At 48.4% G+C, this 22813-nt stretch overlaps 1 protein-coding gene across 2 annotated transcripts; it reads left to right on the top strand.

The window, feature by feature from the left end:
• The first annotated feature begins 263 nt into the window (after positions 1–263).
• MLX (MAX dimerization protein MLX) lies at positions 264–19861 on the top strand. 2 transcript variants are annotated; one of them, XM_066587533.1, is made up of 9 exons: positions 286–368; positions 4789–4901; positions 7265–7301; positions 8393–8476; positions 9980–10086; positions 11410–11509; positions 15534–15633; positions 16074–16275; positions 18191–19861. In XM_066587533.1, the coding sequence occupies exons 2-9, from the start codon at positions 4896–4898 to the stop codon at positions 18245–18247; spliced, it is 693 nt and encodes a 230-aa protein (XP_066443630.1). In that variant the 5' UTR covers positions 286–368; positions 4789–4895; the 3' UTR covers positions 18248–19861. The 2 variants fall into 2 exon arrangements, with proteins under 2 accessions (XP_066443629.1, XP_066443630.1); XM_066587532.1 differs by lacking the exon at positions 4789–4901 and having other exon boundaries at positions 264–368.
• Positions 19862–22813: the final 2952 nt, after the last annotated feature.

The following is a 22813-nucleotide window of genomic DNA, read 5'->3' as shown; positions in this document are numbered from 1 at the left end:
TATATATAGTTATATTGGGGCTGTAGTGACCTATATATAGTTATATTGGGGCTGCTGTGACCTATATATAGTTATATTGGGGCTGTAGTGACCTATATATAGTTATGTGGGCTGCAGTGACCTATATATAGTTATATAGGGGCTGTAGTGACCGGCACATAGTTATGGGGGGTGCTCCCTGGCATCCCCTGCTGATTCTGTGCTTCCAGGCAGGACGGATATGGTTCCTCTTCCTCGGTGTGTCCTCCCCTCTCCGGCCGGCAGAGGGCGCTCCCCAGCCCGTCTCCGCTGCGGCCTTGTTATGAGGTCTGTGCCGGGCCAGGATGTCGGAAGCAGCGGGCACAGCATCACCCGACGACTGGATTAAGGTAAGGCGGACGGAGCAGGACAGACCGGGGATGGGGGGAGGTGACGGCCCTCGGGGAGCAGCGGCAGGCCGGGCGGTGGGGCAGGAGGTACAGGCACCGCGGGGCCGTCTAGCCGTATGGAGGGGTATAGCAGCCATATGTGCTGCCAGCTGGTGCCCCTGCCATGCCCCTGAGCCCCTAATATAATTTTACTGCTGGGGGACCCTAGCATCGCCCCACAAGGTTCACCATGACCCAGCGCCCGTAGCGAGGACCGCCGCCAACACCAGCCGCTGCGTCAACGGGCAGCCTTCAAATCCATAGAAGAATCTGATGCGCCAATGTATGTATTTAACGATAATATGTATTTACTATCACCGTGCGTATGTGGTGCGGGATATACGTGTGCGAGGGGTCTGAATATACGTGTGCGAGGGGTCTGAATATACGCGTGCGAGGCTGCGGGATATACGTGTGCGAGGCTGCGGGATATACGCGTGCGAGGCTGCGGGATATACATGTGCGAGGCTGCGGGATATACGCGTGCGAGGCTGCGGGATATACGCGTGCGAGGCTGCGGGATATACGCGTGCGAGGCTGCGGGATATACATGTGCGAGGCTGCGGGATATACGCGTGCGAGGCTGCGGGATATACATGTGCGAGGCTGCGGGATATACGCGTGCGAGGCTGCGGGATATACGCGTGCGAGGCTGCGGGATATACGCGTGCGAGGCTGCGGGATATACGCGTGCGAGGCTGCGGGATATACGCGTGCGAGGCTGCGGGATATACGCGTGCGAGGCTGCGGGATATACGCGTGCGAGGCTGCGGGATATACGCGTGCGAGGCTGCGGGATATACGCGTGCGAGGCTGCGGGATATACGCGTGCGAGGCTGCGGGATATACGCGTGCGAGGCTGCGGGATATACGCGTGCGAGGCTGCGGGATATACATGTGCGAGGCTGCGGGATATACGCGTGCGAGGCTGCGGGATATACGCGTGCGAGGCTGCGGGATATACGCGTGCGAGGCTGCGGGATATACGCGTGCGAGGCTGCGGGATATACGCGTGCGAGGCTGCGGGATATACGCGTGCGAGGCTGCGGGATATACGCGTGCGAGGCTGCGGGATATACGCGTGCGAGGCTGCGGGATATACATGTGCGAGGCTGCGGGATATACGCGTGCGAGGCTGCGGGATATACATGTGCGAGGCTGCGGGATATACGCGTGCGAGGCTGCGGGATATACGCGTGCGAGGCTGCGGGATATACATGTGCGAGGCTGCGGGATATACGCGTGCGAGGCTGCGGGATATACGCGTGCGAGGCTGCGGGATATACGCGTGCGAGGCTGCGGGATATACATGTGCGAGGCTGCGGGATATACGCGTGCGAGGCTGCGGGATATACATGTGCGAGGCTGCGGGATATACGCGTGCGAGGCTGCGGGATATACATGTGCGAGGCTGCGGGATATACGCGTGCGAGGCTGCGGGATATACGCGTGCGGGGCTGCGGGAATATACGCGTGCGGGGCTGCGGGAATATACGCGTGCGGGGCTGCGGGAATATACGCGTGCGGGGCTGCGGGAATATACGCGTGCGGGGCTGCGGGAATATACGCGTGCGGGGCTGCGGGAATATACGCGTGCGAGGCTGCGGGGATATACGCGTGCGAGGCTGTGGGATATACGCGTGCGAGGGGTCTAAATATACGCGTGCGAGGCTGCGGGATATACGCGTGCGAGGCTGCGGGATATACGCGTGCGGGGCTGCGGGATATACGCGTGCGGGGCTGCGGGATATACGCGTGCGGGGCTGCGGGATATACGCGTGCGGGGCTGCGGGAATATACGCGTGCGGGGCTGCGGGAATATACGCGTGCGGGGCTGCGGGAATATACGCGTGCGGGGCTGCGGGAATATACGCGTGCGGGGCTGCGGGAATATACGCGTGCGAGGCTGCGGGGATATACGCGTGCGAGGCTGTGGGATATACGCGTGCGAGGGGTCTAAATATACGCGTGCGAGGCTGCGGGATATACGCGTGCGAGGCTGCGGGATATACGCGTGCGGGGCTGCGGGATATACGCGTGCGGGGCTGCGGGATATACGCGTGCGGGGCTGCGGGATATACGCGTGCGGGGCTGCGGGATATACGCGTGCGGGGCTGCGGGATATACGCGTGCGGGGCTGCGGGATATACGCGTGCGAGGCTGCGGGATATACGCGTGCGGGGCTGCGGGATATACGCGTGCGGGGCTGCGGGATATACGCGTGCGGGGCTGCGGGATATACGCGTGCGGGGCTGCGGGATATACGCGTGCGGGGCTGCGGGATATACGCGTGCGGGGCTGCGGTAATATACGCGTGCGGGGCTGCGGGATATACGCGTGCGGGGCTGCGGGAATATACGCGTGCGAGGCTGCGGGAATATACGCGTGCGAGGCTGCGGGAATATACGCGTGCGAGGCTGCGGGAATATACGCGTGCGAGGCTGCGGGAATATGCGTTTGCAAAGGGTAGAATATACGCTTTGGGGGCGGCGGAAGAGATGCGTACGGGGCGGCGGAACCCACTATAGTCAATGGGGTCCGTGCAGTGCCGTTTGGTTCCGTCACAGTACGGATCCGTTCGGCCAGGGATTCCCCTTTCCTGCTCCCCGCCGCCACGGATGTGAATGCAGCCTTATTTAAACAGCTTTTCATGGCTGCTGTTTGGCGCTGTCAGAGGAGACGTACCGCCACGTGACGGGCACAAAACCCTATTAGCTCTACCGAGTCTGCCTGGTTTCCATCATATCCGGCATGCTGCGCTATACTCTCCGGCGTTCTGCGGTTCTCTGGCTGGTGACGCGCTATATTTCAGCTGTTTTTTTGTGTCCGTGCAAGAGACATGTGCCCTGCCTGACCGCGGCTCTCCCCACCCAGAGCATCATGGGAATCTACGAGCCTCTGAGTTTGGGTTATTCTGGAACGTCCGTATTTTAGAGGCAAAAACGCCGCCAAAATACAGTAGCGTCACCGTCCATAACGGGGTATTCCCGTGTCTGACATCTATGGCATATCTGCCGGATGAGGCTGCTGCTGTATCTGCAGCGGGGAACAGAAAAGGGGAATCCCTGCGGCGGGGCAAACGGGTCCATGCTATAATGGAACTGAACAGCCCCCCACCACTAACTTCGCTCGTTGGCTATTTGCGTTCTCCCTGTGCTATACCATTTCCAGAACTCCCATAGAAGTCAATGGGATTCACGCAAACGACGTGCCACAGCGAGCTACGCCATTGCTGCATCTCCCAGGTTGCGGAGCAGAGTAGCGCCAAAAGATAGAACATACTGCGATTTTTATCCTCGCAGCGTCCTCATATTCATACGTCTCGCAGCGCAGAAAACCCATGCAAGATCCTCGCCCCTGTAGATCCTCGCCCCTGTAGATGTAGCCCGATGGAATGTTCACATCTGCTTTCAGAACTTTTGTCGCAGATCCGCCGGAAAAAAAAAAATTCCACGCAGAACCTGTTCGTCCGGTAAAATGCCGGATGGCTGAACGGAAACGGAACTGATCTCATTCTAGTCAATACGGTCCGTTCGGTTCTGTCGTAAGACGGATCTGTTCATCCAGGGGGCGCTGCACGGAGCAGGAAAACGGAACGCGAATGAGAACGAGCCCCGTTTATTGCAGATAATTCACAGCAGATTTCCTTCGTTTCCACGTAAGCTCTCCAGTCTGCGCCAAAATCCGTGCGAAAATCCCATCCAGAATTCCCGGCGGATCTTTGTGTAGAATCGTACTGCGGATTCAGATATTTGGTGCTGCGTGCGATACAAGTTGCGGTGCTGCTCTCCCTCTGCGGTTCATTGAGATCCGAAACTGAACCAGAAGCAATGATGAAATCCCGAATGGTTTACCGGGAGGCGCCTTGTGGTCGCTTCTTGTTCAATCCAAAGGCACGCAAAAAAGCCTCAAAAGAAGTACAATACTTAATATATTTATTGGTTATTTATCTTGGGTGGAAACAAGGTACATTCACCAATTCGGCGTTCTCTGTTTATCATGTGATCTTGATCTGGCTTGGTTGATCCATGCTGAGATCAGCTGACCTCCCTGTATCATGAGGTTGATTACCTCTACACTGCTCGGTATGTACGGTACCCTGTTGACTACAACTAGCATCTTGGGTATTGCGGTGTACAGCGCTGTCATAGGTTTCGTAATGGTCTGATTTTAATGATACCGAGAACTAATGGCGCTCTCCGTGTGATTGCACTTCGGTTCCACCCAACATGACGTGTATGTATAGAATATGTACTTTTGTGGCTTTTTCTGCTGACGCGATTGCGTGGCTTAGGATTGAGGAAGAAGCGATCCGCTCCACAACGCGCCTCGTGTTACTCGTGGTAAACGATTCTGGATTTCATCATTGCAGTTGGTTCAGTTTCAGATCTCTATGAATCGAGGAGGGAGGAATCGCCGCACCTTATCAACGGGGGCTCCTGGTGACGGCTGCGGCTTCTGGTGGTTGTTGTGCACACAGCGCAGCACATGAAGGTGAGCAGGCTTCTTGCCGTATTATTCCCTGACTACCCATGGAAGCAACTCTGGCCTTTTGTCATTGTAGACGACCGTAACGGGCCACTAGCCTCTATTACTGGGAGCAGACACCCCGCCAATGTGACGTATGGATGGCATAAGGGGTTTATAACCACTAGGGGGGGAAGTCGGCGCGCTGGATCACAATCGGCCAGGGAAGATGGTTGGGCAAGTAGGAACTCACTTCAACACTCAGCCGTCTAGTTGCGGACTTTAAATTATATTCTCTCGCCTTCTCGTATGCCCCGTTGAGACTGAATGATCATCGTTCAATTTAAATGCAGGTGAACGACGAGAGAGAATCGTAAGGTTCTCGCTCGTCTTTATGTTACAGCCGGCTTAAAAACCAGCGCCGGATCGTGATCCCATCTTATGTTACAGCTGGCTTAAAAACCAGCGCCGGATCGTGATCCCATCTTATGTTACAGCCGGCTTAAAAACCAGCGCCGGATCGTGATCCCATCTTATGTTACAGCCGGCTTAAAAACCTGCGCCGGCTCGTGATCCCATCTTATGTTATAGCCGGCTTAAAAACCAGCGCCGGCTAGTGATCCCATCTTATGTTACAGCTGGCATAAAAACCAGCGCCGGCTCGTGATCCCATTTTATGTTACAGCCGGCATAAAAACCAGCGCCGGATCGTGATCCCATCTTAGGTTACAGCCAGCAGAAAAACCAGCGCCGGATCGTGATCCCATCTTAGGTTACAGCCAGCAGAAAAACCAGCGCCGGATCGTGATCCCATCTTATGTTACAGCCAGCAGAAAAACCAGCGCCGGCATGTGATCCCATCTTATGTTACAGCCGGCTTAAAAACCAGCGTCGGGTAGTGATCCCATCTAATGTTACAGCCGGCTTAAAAACCAACGCCGGCTTATAATCACATCTCTCCATCAATCCACACCCTTTCCTCCAGGTTATACAGTGAGCCCCACACAGAGAATGACCCCTTTCTGGATCGGTTGTTTTACACCTTAACCGGACACAACTGATGACATTTTTGCAAACTTTATCGTCGGCCAAAAACTTCCTGCTTGGCCATTTTTCTATCCACCCCTGGAAGACGCCTGTGTCTAAAGTGCTGCTCCAGATGCCACGGGCCATAAAGAAGTATGAGATCAGATCCGCTTTTTCCTCCAAGAAAAAAAACGGACATCTGGAAATATGGCAACCCGGCCCTATAAGTCAGCGAGATTTGTCAGGGATTGTTGGGATCTGTTGGAAACATCCATGGTAGCTCTGTTATAAACAGAAGCCGTGATGCTAGCGTGAACTGAGCCTTCTGGTACACAAAGGGTTTATTTGCGCTGTGGGGGAAATCGTACATGCTTTGGATGATCCTATTCATGGGGCTCAGACTCGGTTCTGCCGTATTTTGCTTTTTACCTTTTATTTCACTTTTAGAATGGATTGAAAAACTTTTGGAAACTTTCTGTAGTTCTTTCTGTTTATCTTTGTTGTTCAGAATAATACTACATATTGTAAGAAGCGTTCGGCCTCGTTCACCCGGTGGACATCCACGCCATTGTACAGTTAAACTGAAGGCTGTAGAAATTGGCGCCATAGTTCATACAGTACAGAAAAAAAATGACTTGCCATCTTGCGTAAGCTGCATCGGCGTCCACATGTGGACTCTCCCCATTGACTGGGGCCAAATCAGCATGAAAATCCGCGCTGAGCCTCATTGTTTGCGTGTGAACAGGACCTAATGTCCGCCACACTCTGCTTTAGGTCAGACTCGCGCAAATTAATTGATTCAATAGGTTCATCCTCATTGAATTAATTTGTTTTTGCCATTATTTTTTTTTGCTTTATTTTAGTGCACGTTTGTACACCAAAGGCTCCGTAGAAGTCTATGGGAGGCGCACAAATGCGCACCCAATGCACGTGATTGCGCAATACGCTGTGCAATTCCGCAGGGAAAAGAACACATCTACAACTAATTGGGCTAAAACAGTCATTTACCCCGAGGCACAGCTGAGTCCTGTGCAAAGAGTACAGTGATGTGTGTAAAAGCATGTCGTTCATGGCGCAAATGCGCTTGGCTTATGTGTCATAGCCCAGCGCCGGCATGTCCTGCTTCGCGGCGCGCCGCTTCACTGCGGATACGGACAGGTGAGTACGGGGTCTCTGTAGGGCGCCGGGTCTGATTCCGCTGCGATATTTCGCAGTCTGAATCTGACCTGGCTGTGGGCATAAGGCCCAAAGCTAGATTTTCAACTTTTGCCCCAAGTTACACTTCATTATGGTATAAAGCAAAAAAATGTAACTAGTTTTCTTGTTAATACGATTTTCTTCTCTTCTTTTTTGTGGTGTTTCAGTCTGACACGTCGTTCGGTGATAATGTGGTGGAATCAGGTAAGAGTCGCCATCCGTGTCTTATTTCTAATCACAATTACAAGCGCCAGGTTCCACGTGATGCCACCGCAGCTGTCCACTGTGCCCTGTAAGACCGTGCGCCCACCGGGCGGATTTGCTGCAGATTTTTTCAACCGGACTTTCTGCATAGAAAATCTGCGGCACTTGCAGTAGCAGCGCGGTGGATGGGGTTTACGAAACCTTGTGAACAGACTGCGGAAGAAATCTGCAGTAAATCAGTGCGCAAATCCTGCCGTGTGAAATTTAAACCTGTAGCGGGTCAACTTTAGCCGTGGAGTTGTGGTGCGGAGTCCATCTATTCAAAGGAAATCCACACCAAATGGTGCGGACTTTGTGCTGCAGAATGGCGGCTGCGGACGCACCACAGCACAGTCAGCCCTGTGCGGACATAGTCTAAGAGTGCGGCCGAGTGTTGGGTATGGATGCCCCCTGCAGGTTAGCATTCCAGCAACATAACAGACTGTTAACATTGTATTACTTGGACTTAAAATGGGATAATGAAATAATTTTGACTATTTTAGCACAATAAAGACACGTGGAAGACAGTGAGGTTCCTTGGGACTATATAGTGTGTTGTGCTCAGGACATGCCCTACAATCTGTATCCTTACTGGTTTTATGTGCGGCATGTGTTAGTAAAGCATTCCTCTTGTAGGCGGCACGCCTGCTAGATGGTGACGGACTATCTCTCATTCCAGCCGTGCTGTGCAGCAGCAGGGCTAATCGCAAATGGCAACAGTATTGGAAAATCTTGTTGCCATTTGCAAAATCTTAGACGCTTTAGCAACCGTTTTACTCGCTATCTGTCCTGATTATCCAGCATGAAGACATTAATTGCAGAGAATCGGACACACAACACTGGATGTAGAACATGAATGTCCCAGGATTAGTAATGATGTAGTTTACATGTAAGATCAGCTAAAGAGGTGGAACCCTGCTGTACAATACCAGCAATATGACCACAGTGTCCACCCTGAGGTTGTAGTCGTGCGGACATTGAATGTCTATTTGTCACGTTAGCTGCCTGGTGCGCTGAGGGGTAAACGCTCACTGATTGTTTCCTCATTACAGGTTATATCATGGAACGAAAAGGAAGCATAGTGTCCCGAGCGAACAGCATCGGCTCCACCAGCGCGTCCTCTGTACCCAACACAGGTATGTCCTCTCATATCCTACTTCTCCATCGTTCTACCTAGTCTTCCTAATTTTTGACAATCAGATTGTAGAACCAGAACACTTGCTTGGTGCAATACATCCCACAGATTATACAAACTTGTCGGGTTTTGTAAGAGCGTTCCCCTGTCAGAACTGCAGTACTTGACTGAAGAGCCTGCAGTGTATTACAGATGGCTTTATTTATGGGGTTACTTGGTGCCAATGCTTGTGCCACCACTATCTCTACATACTACCGCAGCTAGTCCCATCCACTGCCTGCATAGACTATAGCTGGATCCTGGAGGCTTCTCCCCTGAAAAGGAGAAGTGTAAATGACACTGTATAGATGCCCGTAGACCTTCCTCTTCTCCGGGCTCCCCCCCCCCCCCCCCCCCCCCCCATACACGTGAAAGCTCGGTTCAGGTAAGCAGTCGTGGTTTACATGGGGGCAATGGAGAAAGTTGCAACCAGACGGTTCTGGCAGTGGCTTATCTTCAGGGAGGACAAAAGGATCGAGCATTAATATTCAACATGCCCGCTGCTTCACCTCATCATGATCTGCCACATTCATCTGTGATTTAGAACTTTTTTTGTTTGTTGACTTTTTAATTATTTTTTTTTGCCACATATTTTCCTCTGCAGATTTTGTCAACATCCACAGCATTCAGTGCAGATTGTGACACAGATCGGTGGCAGATTTCACACTTTCAATTGATGAGATGAAATCCGCTGCAGATTCGCATCAAATCCACACCAATGGTGCAGAATTTGACACATCAAATTCCTTGTCACAATCGCATCAAAGTCCGCACCATTGTTGCGTATTTTAATGCAAATTTTGAAGCAGATCTACAGCAGACATCACCCATGCAATTGATGGGATCAAAATCTGCTGTGTGTGAACATACGCTTTAGTAAGACGTACGAAGGCACTAGTTCTCCTGTCATATAGTTTTGGCTTGCGTTTCCAGCTGATTTTTCGGCGCTACCCCTTTGCTGTATGCCTTATTGCCAGTTTCAGCCGAACGCACTTCACCTCCGTATTTGGTTTGTATGTTGCAGACCGTAACGCGGAGCGAATATAAATCTATAGGACCATTTACGTGGCCATATTTCATACGGACGGTTTTAAGTGGAAGCTTATGGCCCAATTAGCTCCCACAGATCAGCTCCTTCTCTGGGAGACCCAACCATGAATGATATGGCCAGCCATTTACTGGAATGGCCACTATGTAATACTATTGCAAGTTGCTTTCACAGCCCCAGTGAGGTTTACATAAGATTTGAGCACTGGGTCAGGACAGCATTTTATCCTTGAAGCCGGCATTGTACTTCTTTCTTGCAAGTAAACCACGTAACCTAATAGGGAACTGTATTCTAATACACGCTGCACGGCAGGAGGTAGAAAAACTGCACTGAACTTTCTCTAGGGTGACAACGCCATCTATATGTGTGTCCCCTCCACCCCTCTCATGACCGACAATGCTTGTTCCCCCACCTCAGATGACGAGGATAGCGATTACCGCCAGGAGAGCATCAAGGATGCCTATAAGGTCAGGCGCAGGCAGGCCCACACACAAGCTGAGCAGAAGCGGAGGGACGCCATTAAGGTAAGCGCTACTACGGTATGTTACAGCTATGCCCCTCCGTAATTTACACTGCAGCTCAACTGTAAATTGCGCAAAACATAGGAAGGCCGCCATATGTGGAGACTAAGGAACGTGACGCTCGGTACAGGCTGTATGCTTGCTGTGCTCCGTCCTGGGCCTAGAGACATACGCCTGTCCCTTGTCCTATGCTTTGGTCACATTATTAGCTGAACCCTTATATTGCAGAGCCCTCGCTATACAGGATTATTCTCTTGCCCAACTTCACTCGGCAACCATCACGTTAATTTGCACTGATATAGTAATTTTTTGCATCATTACACACTGAGTCACTGATCTTGGATAATAAGTAACTTGCATACACAACATGTTGCTGGAAAATATCAGCTGCCGGCAGGTGAAGCAGATTGGGCTTCCCCCTCACCTCATCAACCTTGTATATTAAGATGGCAGGGCGGGGGAGGGGGAAGATTTATCTAGGAGTTATATAAATATTATTGACCCATACTGCCAGGAGAGGACACCCTGTGAGCCTACCTAAGGAAAATAGGTGCTTAATGTGTAGCTATCCCAAATGTGTCATATTTGTCACTATCCCAGCTGCTTTCTTAGGCTGGATTTAGTCGACCATATATCGGCTCGGTTTTCACGCCGAGCCGATATACGGTGAACTTGTCTGCAGGGGGGGGGATGGAAGAGCCAGGAGCAGGAACTGAGCTCCCGCCCCTCGCCACTGTTTTCAAAGGGAGTGGCAGGACGGGGGCGGAGCGAAGCGACGGGACTTAGCTCCGAACCCGTCTCACCCCCTCCTATTACAAATAGTGGCAAGGGGCGGAGAGGGGGCGTACTTTTTACAGGCTGCAGCAGCCAGTGACAGAGCTCAAAACTTGATTGCTGAGCTCTCATTGGCTGCAGCAGCCTGTGACATTCCGTACACAGGCTGCTGCAGCCTGTAAACCAACACTGGGCACGAAGTACTGAGTAGCAGGGTGGAAGATGCAGGGAGGGGGGGAGAGGTGAGTTTATGACAGTTTGTTACACTACAGATCGATCATTTCAAGAGCCCACGAATAAAACAAACCTGACGGTTACCAATGAGTTGAGCCTTGATTTCCATAACATTTTCTGTCGTTTTCATATCCACGTCGGCAGCGATCAGATCGGCCATATTTATTACAAACTAGACACTTTTGATAATTTCCAAAAAATCGACAATTTGGGGGTGCATTGAAATGAAGGAGCTTATAGCGCATCTACGTAGGATTGGTAGGAGACTCGGTTGTGGTTGAAGCTTTTGCTAATTCCTTCTACTCTCGCACAATGCAGAAGGGCTATGATGATTTACAGACCATTGTGCCCACGTGCCAGCAGCAGGACTGCTCTGTCGGCTCCCAGAAGCTCAGCAAGGCGGTGGTGCTGCAGAAGAGTAAGTCTATTTCATCCTCTTCCTCCTCAAACTGCCCGCTCTTGTGTAATATTTACTGTTCTCGCTGATGTAACACTCTTCAGTTCGTATGTCTCCTGAAGGGGGAAGGGAACCGGTCAGCTGACCAGATCCAGTCTAGGGAAAATGCGATTTAAGAAGTTTATTGGGCTAACGAGCACTGATTATTTCTGGCTTTTAACCTCTTCATGACCACCTAATGTAAATTTTGCTCCGGGTGGTCATTAAATGTATATGGAGTGGGCTTTGGACAGAGTTTGTTCTGTACCCAGCCACTATTAGCAGTTTCTGATAGCTGCTGGTAACTGTGTAAGTGCTGCAATCAAAGCTGACTGCACGTCTGGCACTTTCTTGCCCCCCCTTCCCCCTCCTCAGTGAGATCGGTGGGTGCCGATGCATTAGCTTAGCAGCCCCGGAGCCTACTGAAGGCTTTCCTGGGCTGACCTGTAGAGAGGCCTATCAAGTTCTGTCCGAGGCAGGGCTTAAAAGGCAACATTAAAAAAAATTGCCATATACTGAATCACTGAAGTATTGCAGTACATAATACAAGTGATCGTAAATTCAAGTTCCCTGGGGGGACTAAATAAAAGTGAAAAAAACCAAAACCTAAATAAATCTAATTAGGTTTTAACACTTAAACTTAAAAAAAGAAAAATGAAAAAATTAACATCACATTTTCCTATTAAAACAAAACCCCTTTGTTATCATCACGTACGTAAAAGTCTGAAGTACTAAAATATCATGATATTTATCCTGCACAGTGAAGGCCCATTAAAAATTAAAAAAGAAAAGATTTAAAAATAAAACAAAACTGCTAGAATCGTTTTTTATTTATTGAATATTTTGCTCCCCAAACAAATTTGAATAAAAGTGGTCAAAAAAATGTACCGTATATACTCGAGTATAAGCTGAGCTTTTCAGCACAAAAAAATGTACTGAAAAAGCCCTTCTCGGCTTATACCTGAGTGAGGTTTAAAAAAAAACAAAAAAAAACCCTCAATACTCATCTATCAGCCAGTGTCTGTGTCCCAGGCGCAATGCTGTTTCCGGCGGTGCGGCCAGCTGCTGCAGTCTTCTCCCCGCTGTCTTCTTCCTGGCTTGCTTTTAAAATCCCAGCTGTCACCACTGTGATTGGATCGAGCGCCGGCCAATCACAGCCGGCTCTCGATAAACCAATCACAACCATTCAATGATGTCATTCTGAATTGCTGTGATTGGTTTATCGAGCGCCGGCTGTGATTGGCCGGTGCTCGATCCAATCATAGCGCTGACGGTGGCAATTTCAAGAGCAAGCCAGGTAGAAGACAGCGGGGAGAAGACTGCAGCAGCTGGCCACACCGCCGGGGACAGCATCATGCCGGGGACACAGACGCCGGCTGATAGGTGAGTACTGCTTTTTTTTTTTTTTACCTAGTATATACTCGAGTCAATAAGTTTTCCCGGCTTATACTCGGGTCAGCTAATACTCGAGTATATAGGGTTTGTACTCCAAACGATCGTTTGTCCTTAACACATCCTGCATCGGCTTGTGTGAAGGCCAGACAAATGTCTGCCACTCTCGTTGATCGTCATTCCTTACACTGTTTCCTTGACCTTAAACACCATTAACCCTTTCCAATCCAATTTTGGATTCAGGGTTTCCTAAAAGGCTTCCTCTTTTTGCTGTTATACAATGGTGCCATCTGCTGGCTAAAGCCACTGTTTGTGCGCCAGAGAGGCCCCAACAGCGGAGTGGCTGGCAATAGACGGTAAGAATACCCTGTCGGACGTCTTCTGACATTGGAGCTGTACAAGCTTCAATCAGAATGTAGGAAGACGTCAGACAGTAGATTGGAAAGGGTTAATGTTCGTGTGATACTGCTAATTGCCGGACTGCATCTGCACTTGGCAATCGTTGGGAAACCCTGAACGCTAGCGGCCGCTGCTAGCACTCGTGTAATAGCAGTCTTAGAGAATGGCGCTTAAGGGGGCTATCAACTCGCCAATTAGTTGACCAGTGTCTCCAACAACAAATGTAGTCATAGACGCACTGACCGATGAGAATCTACTGCACGGACTTAATGGTAACGTTTCTGGCTCACTACTTGTAGAGTTTACTAAGTCATCTTAAGGTGACCACACCCCTTCCATAGCCGTCTCAGCTGACAGAGAGTTCCCCTCCAAGCACATGAATGCTCAGTTTGGTTGAACGTCCATTAGGGGGCAGTAGAGAAGTCACAACTGGCAGCTCTGGCAGCGGCTTATCTCCAGGGGGACAAAAGGCTTGGGCAACAACACTTTACGTGCCCAATCCTTCCTTCCTGCAACATCCTCTGTCGAAGGGAAGGTTGGGGAGGCCGCATACACATCCAACAACCGGCTGCTCCAGAAGAAGTGGTTCGGGCCCAGATGACCGGTATTGGAGGAAGTGCAAAAGTTAAAGCAAAAAGCTGTTCACTTCAGTTAGATGGGTTTCTCTGTGCCGTCATGTAGATGAGGGTTCAATAGTTTCTCTTCAAAGTATCCCTTGAACAGAGTAGAGTAATGCCCCGTATAGACCGGACGACAGTCTGGTAAACGGCTGCACGAGCGGATGACGTCACCACTAAGGTCGTTGGCGCTTGTGCAGAGCGTTTAGACAGGCAGACCTTGTCACTGGATTGCAGGCTTCTCGTTCAGCGCTTCACCTTCTATGTGAAGTGGGGAGCGTTTACACGCAACGATCCAGCCAGGGTATTTATGCTGACTGAAGGTTAGCGATAACGAATAGTGAATGAATCATAGACGATGTTTTTGCATTTACACAGGACAATTGTCACTCAATTTTGTCTGTTTGAATGAATTTTGAGCGATAAGCGCTCGGTGTAAATGGCCCTTAAAGGTCCTGTTACACGAGACCATTGTCGTGGGACACTTTGTCATCCCAACAACTATCACTTTCACACAGAAGTCCTAATGGTTCAATGAATGGAGGCAAAGTGCGCCGGAGATCTCTTCCGCCCGCCTCCGGTCACAGTTCCTACCTAAACTGAATGGTGAACAATAAGCAAAGGAATTATCATTCATCCTTCAGTCACTGGCAGCGTTTACACAGATTTATTGTTCAGTTTCAGCTGATCCAACAATAAGCGTTGCGTGTAAAAGGGCCCTAAGTATGTGGTAATTAAACTGATCGTAGTGGACCCAACACTTCCTTATTTTGGTTCTAGAGCCTTTAACCCCTTAACGCTACAGAGCCTACAGTTACGTCCTGCAGGTGCGGGGTATGTACAGAGGGGGATCGTGGGTCGATCTCGCTCCATACAATGCGTGTGACAGCTGTTTCTTACAGCTAACGCCCTGCGATAATCTGCGCCGCTCATCGGAGCTGTTAACCCTTTAAATGCTAGTCAATTTTGACAGCTGCATTTAAATGCCCTGACCTCTGTTCAGGGGTCCTGTACAGCCCCCCCGCGATGATCGCGGGTTGCCATGCAATTGTCATGGCAGCTGGGGCCTTCTAAAAGGCCGCAGGGCTGCTATTACAGAGTGCCTATCAAGCCATGAATGTGGCGTGGCTTGATAGGATGCCTGTCAGATTCCACCCAGTATGATGTAATGCTATGGCATTACATCATACTGCAGGAGCGATCAAAGCATAGCAAGTTCTTGTCCCTTATGGGGACTAAAGAAAAAAAAAAAGTTAAGTTCAAAAATGTTTTTTTTTTTTTAAATTAATTATTAGGAAAAAAAGGTAATAGAAGTTTGAAAAACCTCTTTAGCCATATTTATAAATAGTAAGTGCTGTACATTGTTAGTATGCATCATTAATATAAGACATGCTGCTTGGATTGATCAGTGCTGCCCACATGAGCAGCACTGGCCGGTCAGATCAGCATGTAGTGTCTTAGACTACCGATGCATACTAATGTACAGTGCGTGGCAGGTAGTCCGAGAAGCGGCGCAGCCATCTTTGTTGGTCCAGGTTTGGAAGTTCGCTTTAATTGGCTGATTTTGGCTGATAATTTCGCTGTGACTCTTCCCATAGCTATAGATTACATCCAGTTCCTGCACAAGGAGAAGAAGAAGCAGGAGGAGGAAGTTTCCACCCTGCGAAAAGAAGTTATGGCCTTGAAAATTATGAAATCGTGAGTTTTTATGATAGACCTATTAGTTCTGTTTCTCCACCTTAAAGGGGTATTCCAGTAGGATACAGTTATCCCTTCTATCCACAATATAGAGGACAACCAGCTGATGGGTGGTGCAATTTCTGAGATCCCCACCGATCCTGTGTGATTCTGAGAGACTTGGCAAAATAATGTAGCGGCAGCAAGTATGCTTGCCCACTACTCCATTAATTTTAGTGGAAGTGTTGGAGATGGCCGAGTGCTTGAACTTGGCTATATCCAGCGCTCCCACTGAAATGCATGGGCACTGCTGCTTCATTTCTTTGCCAGTCCTTCAGAGGCGTACCGAAAGCAGTTTTAGCGATAAGCCGTTATCCCCTATCATGTGGACATGTAATGGCTTTATACTCCGGAATGCCCCTTTTAGGAACATATTTACAGTATTGTATTTTTGCTTGCAGGAATTATGAGCAGATTGTTAAAGCTCATCAGAATAATCCCCATGAAGGGACTGACCAGGTCCCTGATCAGGTGAAATTCAGCGTGTTTCAGGGCATCATGGACTCATTATTTCAGACCTTCAATGCCTCCATCTCTGTGAACAGCTTTCAAGAGTTGTCAGCTTGCGTCTTCAGCTGGATAGAGGAACACTGTAAGCCACAGGTATGTTATCAGCCTTGGGGGGTAGGTTCCAGTGGCGTGTATTCCGTGCCAAAATATGCTTGCACTATGCATCCCATTGATTTGTAATGGGAACCAGTGTCGCAGTCTTGGCGATTTGTGTTTTTGACCAACGCCTATTTAAAATGCGCTACCTATATAGCCTACCTGAGCTCCCTTGATAAAGCCTTGTGACGAAACATGTTGGGAGGGCATGTGTTTTAGATAGGTTTAGGGATGGCTCACTACACAATATATGTTTATGGATAGCTAGGCATCTAGGCAGTCTCTTTGTTGTTTAATAGACACTTCTCTGACTGCCAAACGTCACACCATTTCCCAAAACGCTGCATGCTGTGTGTATACTAGAGACCACTCTGACATTGCTAATCTCTATCACAACTGTGTTTAATGCACAATCAGTATAGCAGTATGCTGAATAACACAACAGCACAACATACTAGCACAGCCAGTGGCGTAACTATAGGGGATGCAGAAGATGCTGTTGTACCTGGGCCCAGGAGCCTTAGGGGGCCCATAAGGCCTCTTTTCTCCATATAGGGAGCCCAGTACTATGAATAAAGCATTATAGTAGAGGGCTCTGTTACAGGTTTTGCATTAGGGCCCAGGAGCTTCAAGTTACACCTCTGTGTTAAGGGGTTAAGAGAAGTTGGGGGCCCCTAAGATAAAATTTTGCACCCAGGCCCATGAGCCTTTAGCTACGCCCCTGAGCACAGCAGCTCATATGCTATATGAATATACAGAGATCTCTCAGATATTTCCAGCCTATATCACAACTGAGATTAAGACATATTTAGCATAGCAGTGTACTGAATCTTATATTTTGGCTCCTTCTTATAGCATCTCTATCAACTAATACCCTGTGCGTCCCAGTATTGGCTGCCTGCAGTCGTTTTTTTTCTCAGGACAGCATGCTGTGTGAATATGATAGTGGCTTTGAACAAATGCGCTTTCAGCTTACCTAGGAAACGTATGATCAGGCTGCTTGCAGAGCACCTCTATTAACCCACACTCTTGTATCATACCTTTCAGCTTGCCTAGCTAACATACACTAAATTCCTCTGGACACAATCCAGATCTAGTTTAGCCACCTACTCCTTTATTTTAAAGCGCCTTTGTTCTTTTTTGAGCGCATATATGTTAATAAGGTATACAATTTTATTATTTTGTGTGTGGGAGGGTATAACCATTAGGCTAGTCGCTTGGCTCTGGCAATTTTCTTGGTAATTATTTAAAATACACGTCGCAGGGAAAAAAAGGTGACATCCTATTTTGCCATAGAAATCAGTGGGACTTCAAAGTGCGCATCAAATGCAAAAAAATGGGCCTATAAACCTTGTGTGTTCTGTGTGGTTTATTTAGACTGGTTTTGACGTGAATTTGACCGCCTCGCCAAATACGCCATCTGAACATACCCCCCTCGCACATACACTGCAATGAGATCTAACTCATCCCAATAATTGGGCTTGTTTATATGTAGCTACCCTACATTTACCAGCTGGAAGATATGGACCTGAAGAGAAATTCGGCAGTGCCAGCTGGTGTACAAGTCTGATATACGGTGACCCTATAACTGACCTATCATAATAAAGTACACTTGTCTACTTAAGAAAGCAATGTATAAGGGACCCTTTACACGGAACAATCATTCAGATTCTCCCTGGATCACAGGAATCTGAAAGATAATCGTTCACTGAAAATGCTGCCAGCGACTGAATGACGAGCGATAATTTGTTTGCTTATCGTTTTGTCATTCAGTATCAGCAGGCGTGAATGGCGAACGACGATCGGCCCGTGTCAACAGGCAGTCCTTCATCTATGATCAACTGCCTGTTTACTGTTGGCTGTCAGTAAACTGCTGCATACATAATCAGTTTTTTCTTTCCTTTCTCTCTAGACCCTTCGTGATGTTGTACGCAGCGTCTTACACCAGTTGAAGAATCCCCTCTATTGAGACCTCTTCCATTCCTCTTTCATCAGACAAGGACGTTGCCCTCAATGGACTCCACATATATAATGTTGCAGAGATTACAGCTGGGCAAGCTAAGCATTATGGGTCTTTATAACCCTTCAATACCAGAAACGGACTGTGATCAGGGATAACTTTTGCTACTAAATGGTATAATATGTCTTTATCCCCCATTATCCTTGTATTGACATTGGGCTTCTTATTGTAATCCAAAATACACTATTGGTATATGAAAGGGAACATTTAAAGAAGCCCTCCAGCACATATATCATGCTCTCTCACCAGCGGCGGATTTAGTTGCATACCAGCTCAGTTATTTCTATACATGTTGAACTCTTTCATTATGGGCACTCATCCAGTCTAATCGTCCACAGCTTGCCCTTGTCAGTATGCAATAACTACCATATATCGAATCCCTCCGCACCGAGCTCCAGCCTTGTTCCTCTCTATATATCCCCCCATTAGACATAGAATGCTGCAGAGGGACGAGCAGGGCAGTGATATAAGTGCATACAGTAACTAGTTGCCGTTATAAACCTCCCCGCACTCACATTATATACTGCTGTTCCCTGCATGCTACCTATAAGAGCTGACCTGATGGGTTTCTCCATAAGGGAAATGGGCTGAAGCTGCATCACATGATACACTGAGACTCTGCATTGTGACTTCTGGTCCATTTAGGGCTCACTCAGACAAGCGTATGTGTCCCACATATTACCAGGTACAAAAGCCCATTGATTTCTATTGGACCTCACGCATGTATTACGCCTATGGAAAATAAAAAGCAGCAGCATGTCCTATCTTGGTGCGTATTGCGCGCCAATATAGGCTATGGGGATTTAACATGTACATGCGTATTTGCTGGGTACTGCGTATTTTATGCGCATGAAAAATACAATACGCATGTGAAAAATACGTGAGACCCCTGTATGAGCAGACTGATTATTGGGCACGGACACTTGTTTCCTTGGCCCATCTGAACGTACAAAAGATCAGTTGGTCGGCTCTAGATCTCCACATGTGAATGGAAAGCTGTATGGCCAACTACTGACAGCTCTATGGTGTTAACAATTGTTATCGCCCCCCTCACCTAAAGCCAACCATCTGCCCTGTATGAACAAGCGCTGATCAACTTGGGCCAACTTGCAGCTTGTATAAACGTACCTCTGGGTCAGAGATACTTCAGGATTTCTGCTGTGGAAATCCTGCAGCATTTCCGGTACAGGCTAGGCGCCGGAGGCTTTAAGGTTTTCCCGCAGGTGGAGTGGGAAGCTTCTGCAGCGAATCCACAGTGGTTTTTGAAATTTGTTTGCCTGTTTATGCTGCGGATTTTACCACTTGAAATATAAGTATTAAAATCTGCATCAGATTCGCAACTTGTCTTCGCTAAATCGTCGTAGCGTTTCACGGCCCAATATTGCACTCGGCGGTGTGAAACGAGTCTTAGGGGAACCATATCCAAGAGAAGACCCACACCCCATGACTGCCATAAACTAAAGCTGCCATACAAGAGCATCTCCATTACTTTAATAGCTGATTCTATCGAAGCAAAACTGCTGGAGCGCTTCTTTAATGTTAGAAATATTCGATTGGGGGGGGGGGGGGGGGGGATTTAAATCAAAGCAAAAGTCCATCCTGTGAGGATTTGTTTGCCTTAATGTCTTTTATGCTAGCAATGTGAAGGGGGATATGAGGGTCTTTTTGAAATGTCTTGGATGTGGCCCCTTGTCTTCCAGAATGGAACCATTGCCTTTCAGCTGTGCCGAGTTAATAAGGTCCTCTATGTTGCAATAAGGACAGGTGATTTCTAGGTACCAGGTAAGATTTGCATAGTTCTTGGTCAAATCACTCTGTATACCTTCTGTTTGGTGCTCTTGTCCCCTCATATGAGGCTGAGATGTACTATTAGCCAATGCCCCGTATATAAGGGCTTGTTCACATTGGCGGTTTTTGGTTTCTGTTTTCCTGCTCCCTTATGGAAACAGGAAAGCGGCATCCAGTGGGGAAAAAAACGGACACTGGATTGAACAGACCCCATTGACTAGAAGGGCGTCTGGTATTTTTTTAGGGTGAAATAGCGTTGTATCCGGTGTTATTTTGTCTTTTTTTTTTACGAAATCCAGCAACTGAACCTCCAATGCGGATGTGAACAAGTCCAAAAACTGCTGATCCACAATGCAAACCAGACCGCTCAGTTACGTCATCAGTTTATGCACTTTCTTAGGATACATGAAGGGGTAGAAGCCGCTCAGGGCCAAGTATCTTTCAGAATTGTTTCCTTCTAGGTTATCTGCGTTGTATGTAGCCGAATGGACCGACTCGATTTCCTTCTTTTTATATTTATTTCTTTTGGAATGTTCTTTGTACAGCTGGTTTATAATTACATTTGTGACCTCTTATCCAGGGAGCCGACGTCATTTGGAGCGAGGAAATAATGATGCGTTGTTGTAAAGTATCAGCTTTATCTTTGTGAAATAGCACAACAGGAAACGTAAACCTCAGTGTTCTTTAATTAAATTACATTTACAAACCTGTTTATACAAAAAGTGTCTCTTCCATATTTACAAGTGCAGACTTTGTCCTCGTTACTCAGGTGCAATCGCCATAGACAACCCAAACTGCTATTTTATGGCCTGGGCCCGACGGCTGCCTGAAGATGGGATCCTTACAGTCCCTATCCACAGACAGGGAATAACTGATCGATAGTTTGCTGGGACCCAATCCTGAGAACAAGGGTCCGGTCGGTTGCAGAGTGCATGGAGCTGAGGTGGTACAAGCACGACTCTGCTACATTCACTTCAATGATAGTGCTGGAAACTGCAAAAGTTCAAGTGCTTTGGCAATCTCTGGCACTGTCATTGACGTGAATGGAGGAGCAGCAGTGTCTAAACCTCCCCTTTTGAGGGATCAGTGGGGACCTCCACCAATTATAAAGTTATCCCCTGTCCTGTTGCTAGGGAATAACTTTACCTTTTAAAGGGGTATGTTTGTTTTCTACAGCTCTTATGCACCCCTATGTGTTGCCATAGTAACACAAGTCAACAAAGTGTAGTCTGATCACGCAGTCATGTTCATGTTAATTGATCCTTTACTTCTTACTAACCCGTTATCAAGTAGCGGACAGATGGGAATCAGACTGCAGAACATTTGTCTATAGTGTGACCATGGCGACAGTCTGTAGGAGATTTGGGGGGCGGCAGGGGAAGATTTTTAATTAAGTATATTTGCAAAGTTGCCTTATTTTAGATACATAAGAGCAATGAAAAAAAATTGTTGCAGAGATGGATATCTTTTTTTTTACATTGTTGGTACAGATGAATGGAGCTTACTGCTAATGAGTAATATGTGGATAGAGGCAGCACTATGTCTGCCATCAATGGAAGAGAGGGTCAAGCGTATTGTATTTCAGTGCGCCATTCCTGTGTTCTACCAGGGAAGATATGGTGTCCGGTGATGGGTTATTTCACCTCTCTGTGCTTGGCTGAACCACACATGCATGTTTTCAAGAGAATTGAAACAGTCTGTGTATCCAAAACCGCCTAAAGGTATGTTGCGGGTATGTACTACTGATCGTCATCCTCAGCTCATCCTCCAGCCTGCTGTCAGTGCAGCGAAGTATCATGGATCTCTTCTACTACACTTCTGGCTCTGAACACAGTAAGGAGCTGCAAGTGTAACGGAAGGCATCGCTCCTATTCATTTCAATAGGAGTGAAGCAGTCTATTCTACTTCTGCTCCTGACCCCCCGATGTGGACAGCTGCTCCTGCTTACTAACTAAGCTAGCCCCGTTTTTTGGCATAGCTGATGCAGACACAGAGCAAGGCCGGGTTAGTTATTAAAATGAACAGAACAGCCAGTGGAGTCTATACTAAAGAACAGTATCAGAACTGGGAGGTAAGTAAAGGTTTCAATAGTGCAGGTAATACTGCCTCCCTGCCCCACCGCAATATTATAGGTATTAGTGCAGTATGTGGACACTGGAAGTATGGGTGGAGACTTTGTTTGGCAGGGTGGAACACCCACAGGTGCTGATTGGCTGGCAGAAACATACCTCTTCCAGTTGTAGAGAACCTACTACGGGGACAACACACCGGCCTTCATTGCTGACATGGGATGAGCACATCCACAGAAGCTGCTGCTGGCTCAGCACTCCCTCCCTGTAGGCGGCAGCTGGGCCTCTCCGCAGCTGCTGGACCGCACTGCTATTCAGGTGGAAGGAGAGAGCTGGCTCTTCACCTAAGTCACAGCAAAGGGTCAGTCTGCAGCATCCTGCTAGCTTGGTGACAGCAGCTGTCAAAAAGGAAGGCGCACGGCAGCCGCTGTCCACCAGCAGCAACTTAAGCATTGGCTCTGGTGCTGGCGGTTGGCTGAGGAAGGGTGATGACTGCAGCTTCCAGCCCCGAGTACACCTCTCACTGCGGGAGACCTGTCCTCCTCCCAGGGGGTAAGGAAGAGGGGAGCTGAAGTAGTTGGACTCTTGAAGGTGTGTTTGTCTCGCCAGCCAATCAGCAGCTGGGGGGTTCCCTGTACCTCACGCCTGCAAAGCCATG

Source organism: Eleutherodactylus coqui, chromosome 13 (assembly GCF_035609145.1).
Source record: "Eleutherodactylus coqui strain aEleCoq1 chromosome 13, aEleCoq1.hap1, whole genome shotgun sequence".
In the NCBI taxonomy this organism is placed as follows: Eukaryota; Metazoa; Chordata; class Amphibia; order Anura; family Eleutherodactylidae; genus Eleutherodactylus; species Eleutherodactylus coqui.
This window is presented reverse-complemented; position numbering and strand designations above follow the sequence as displayed.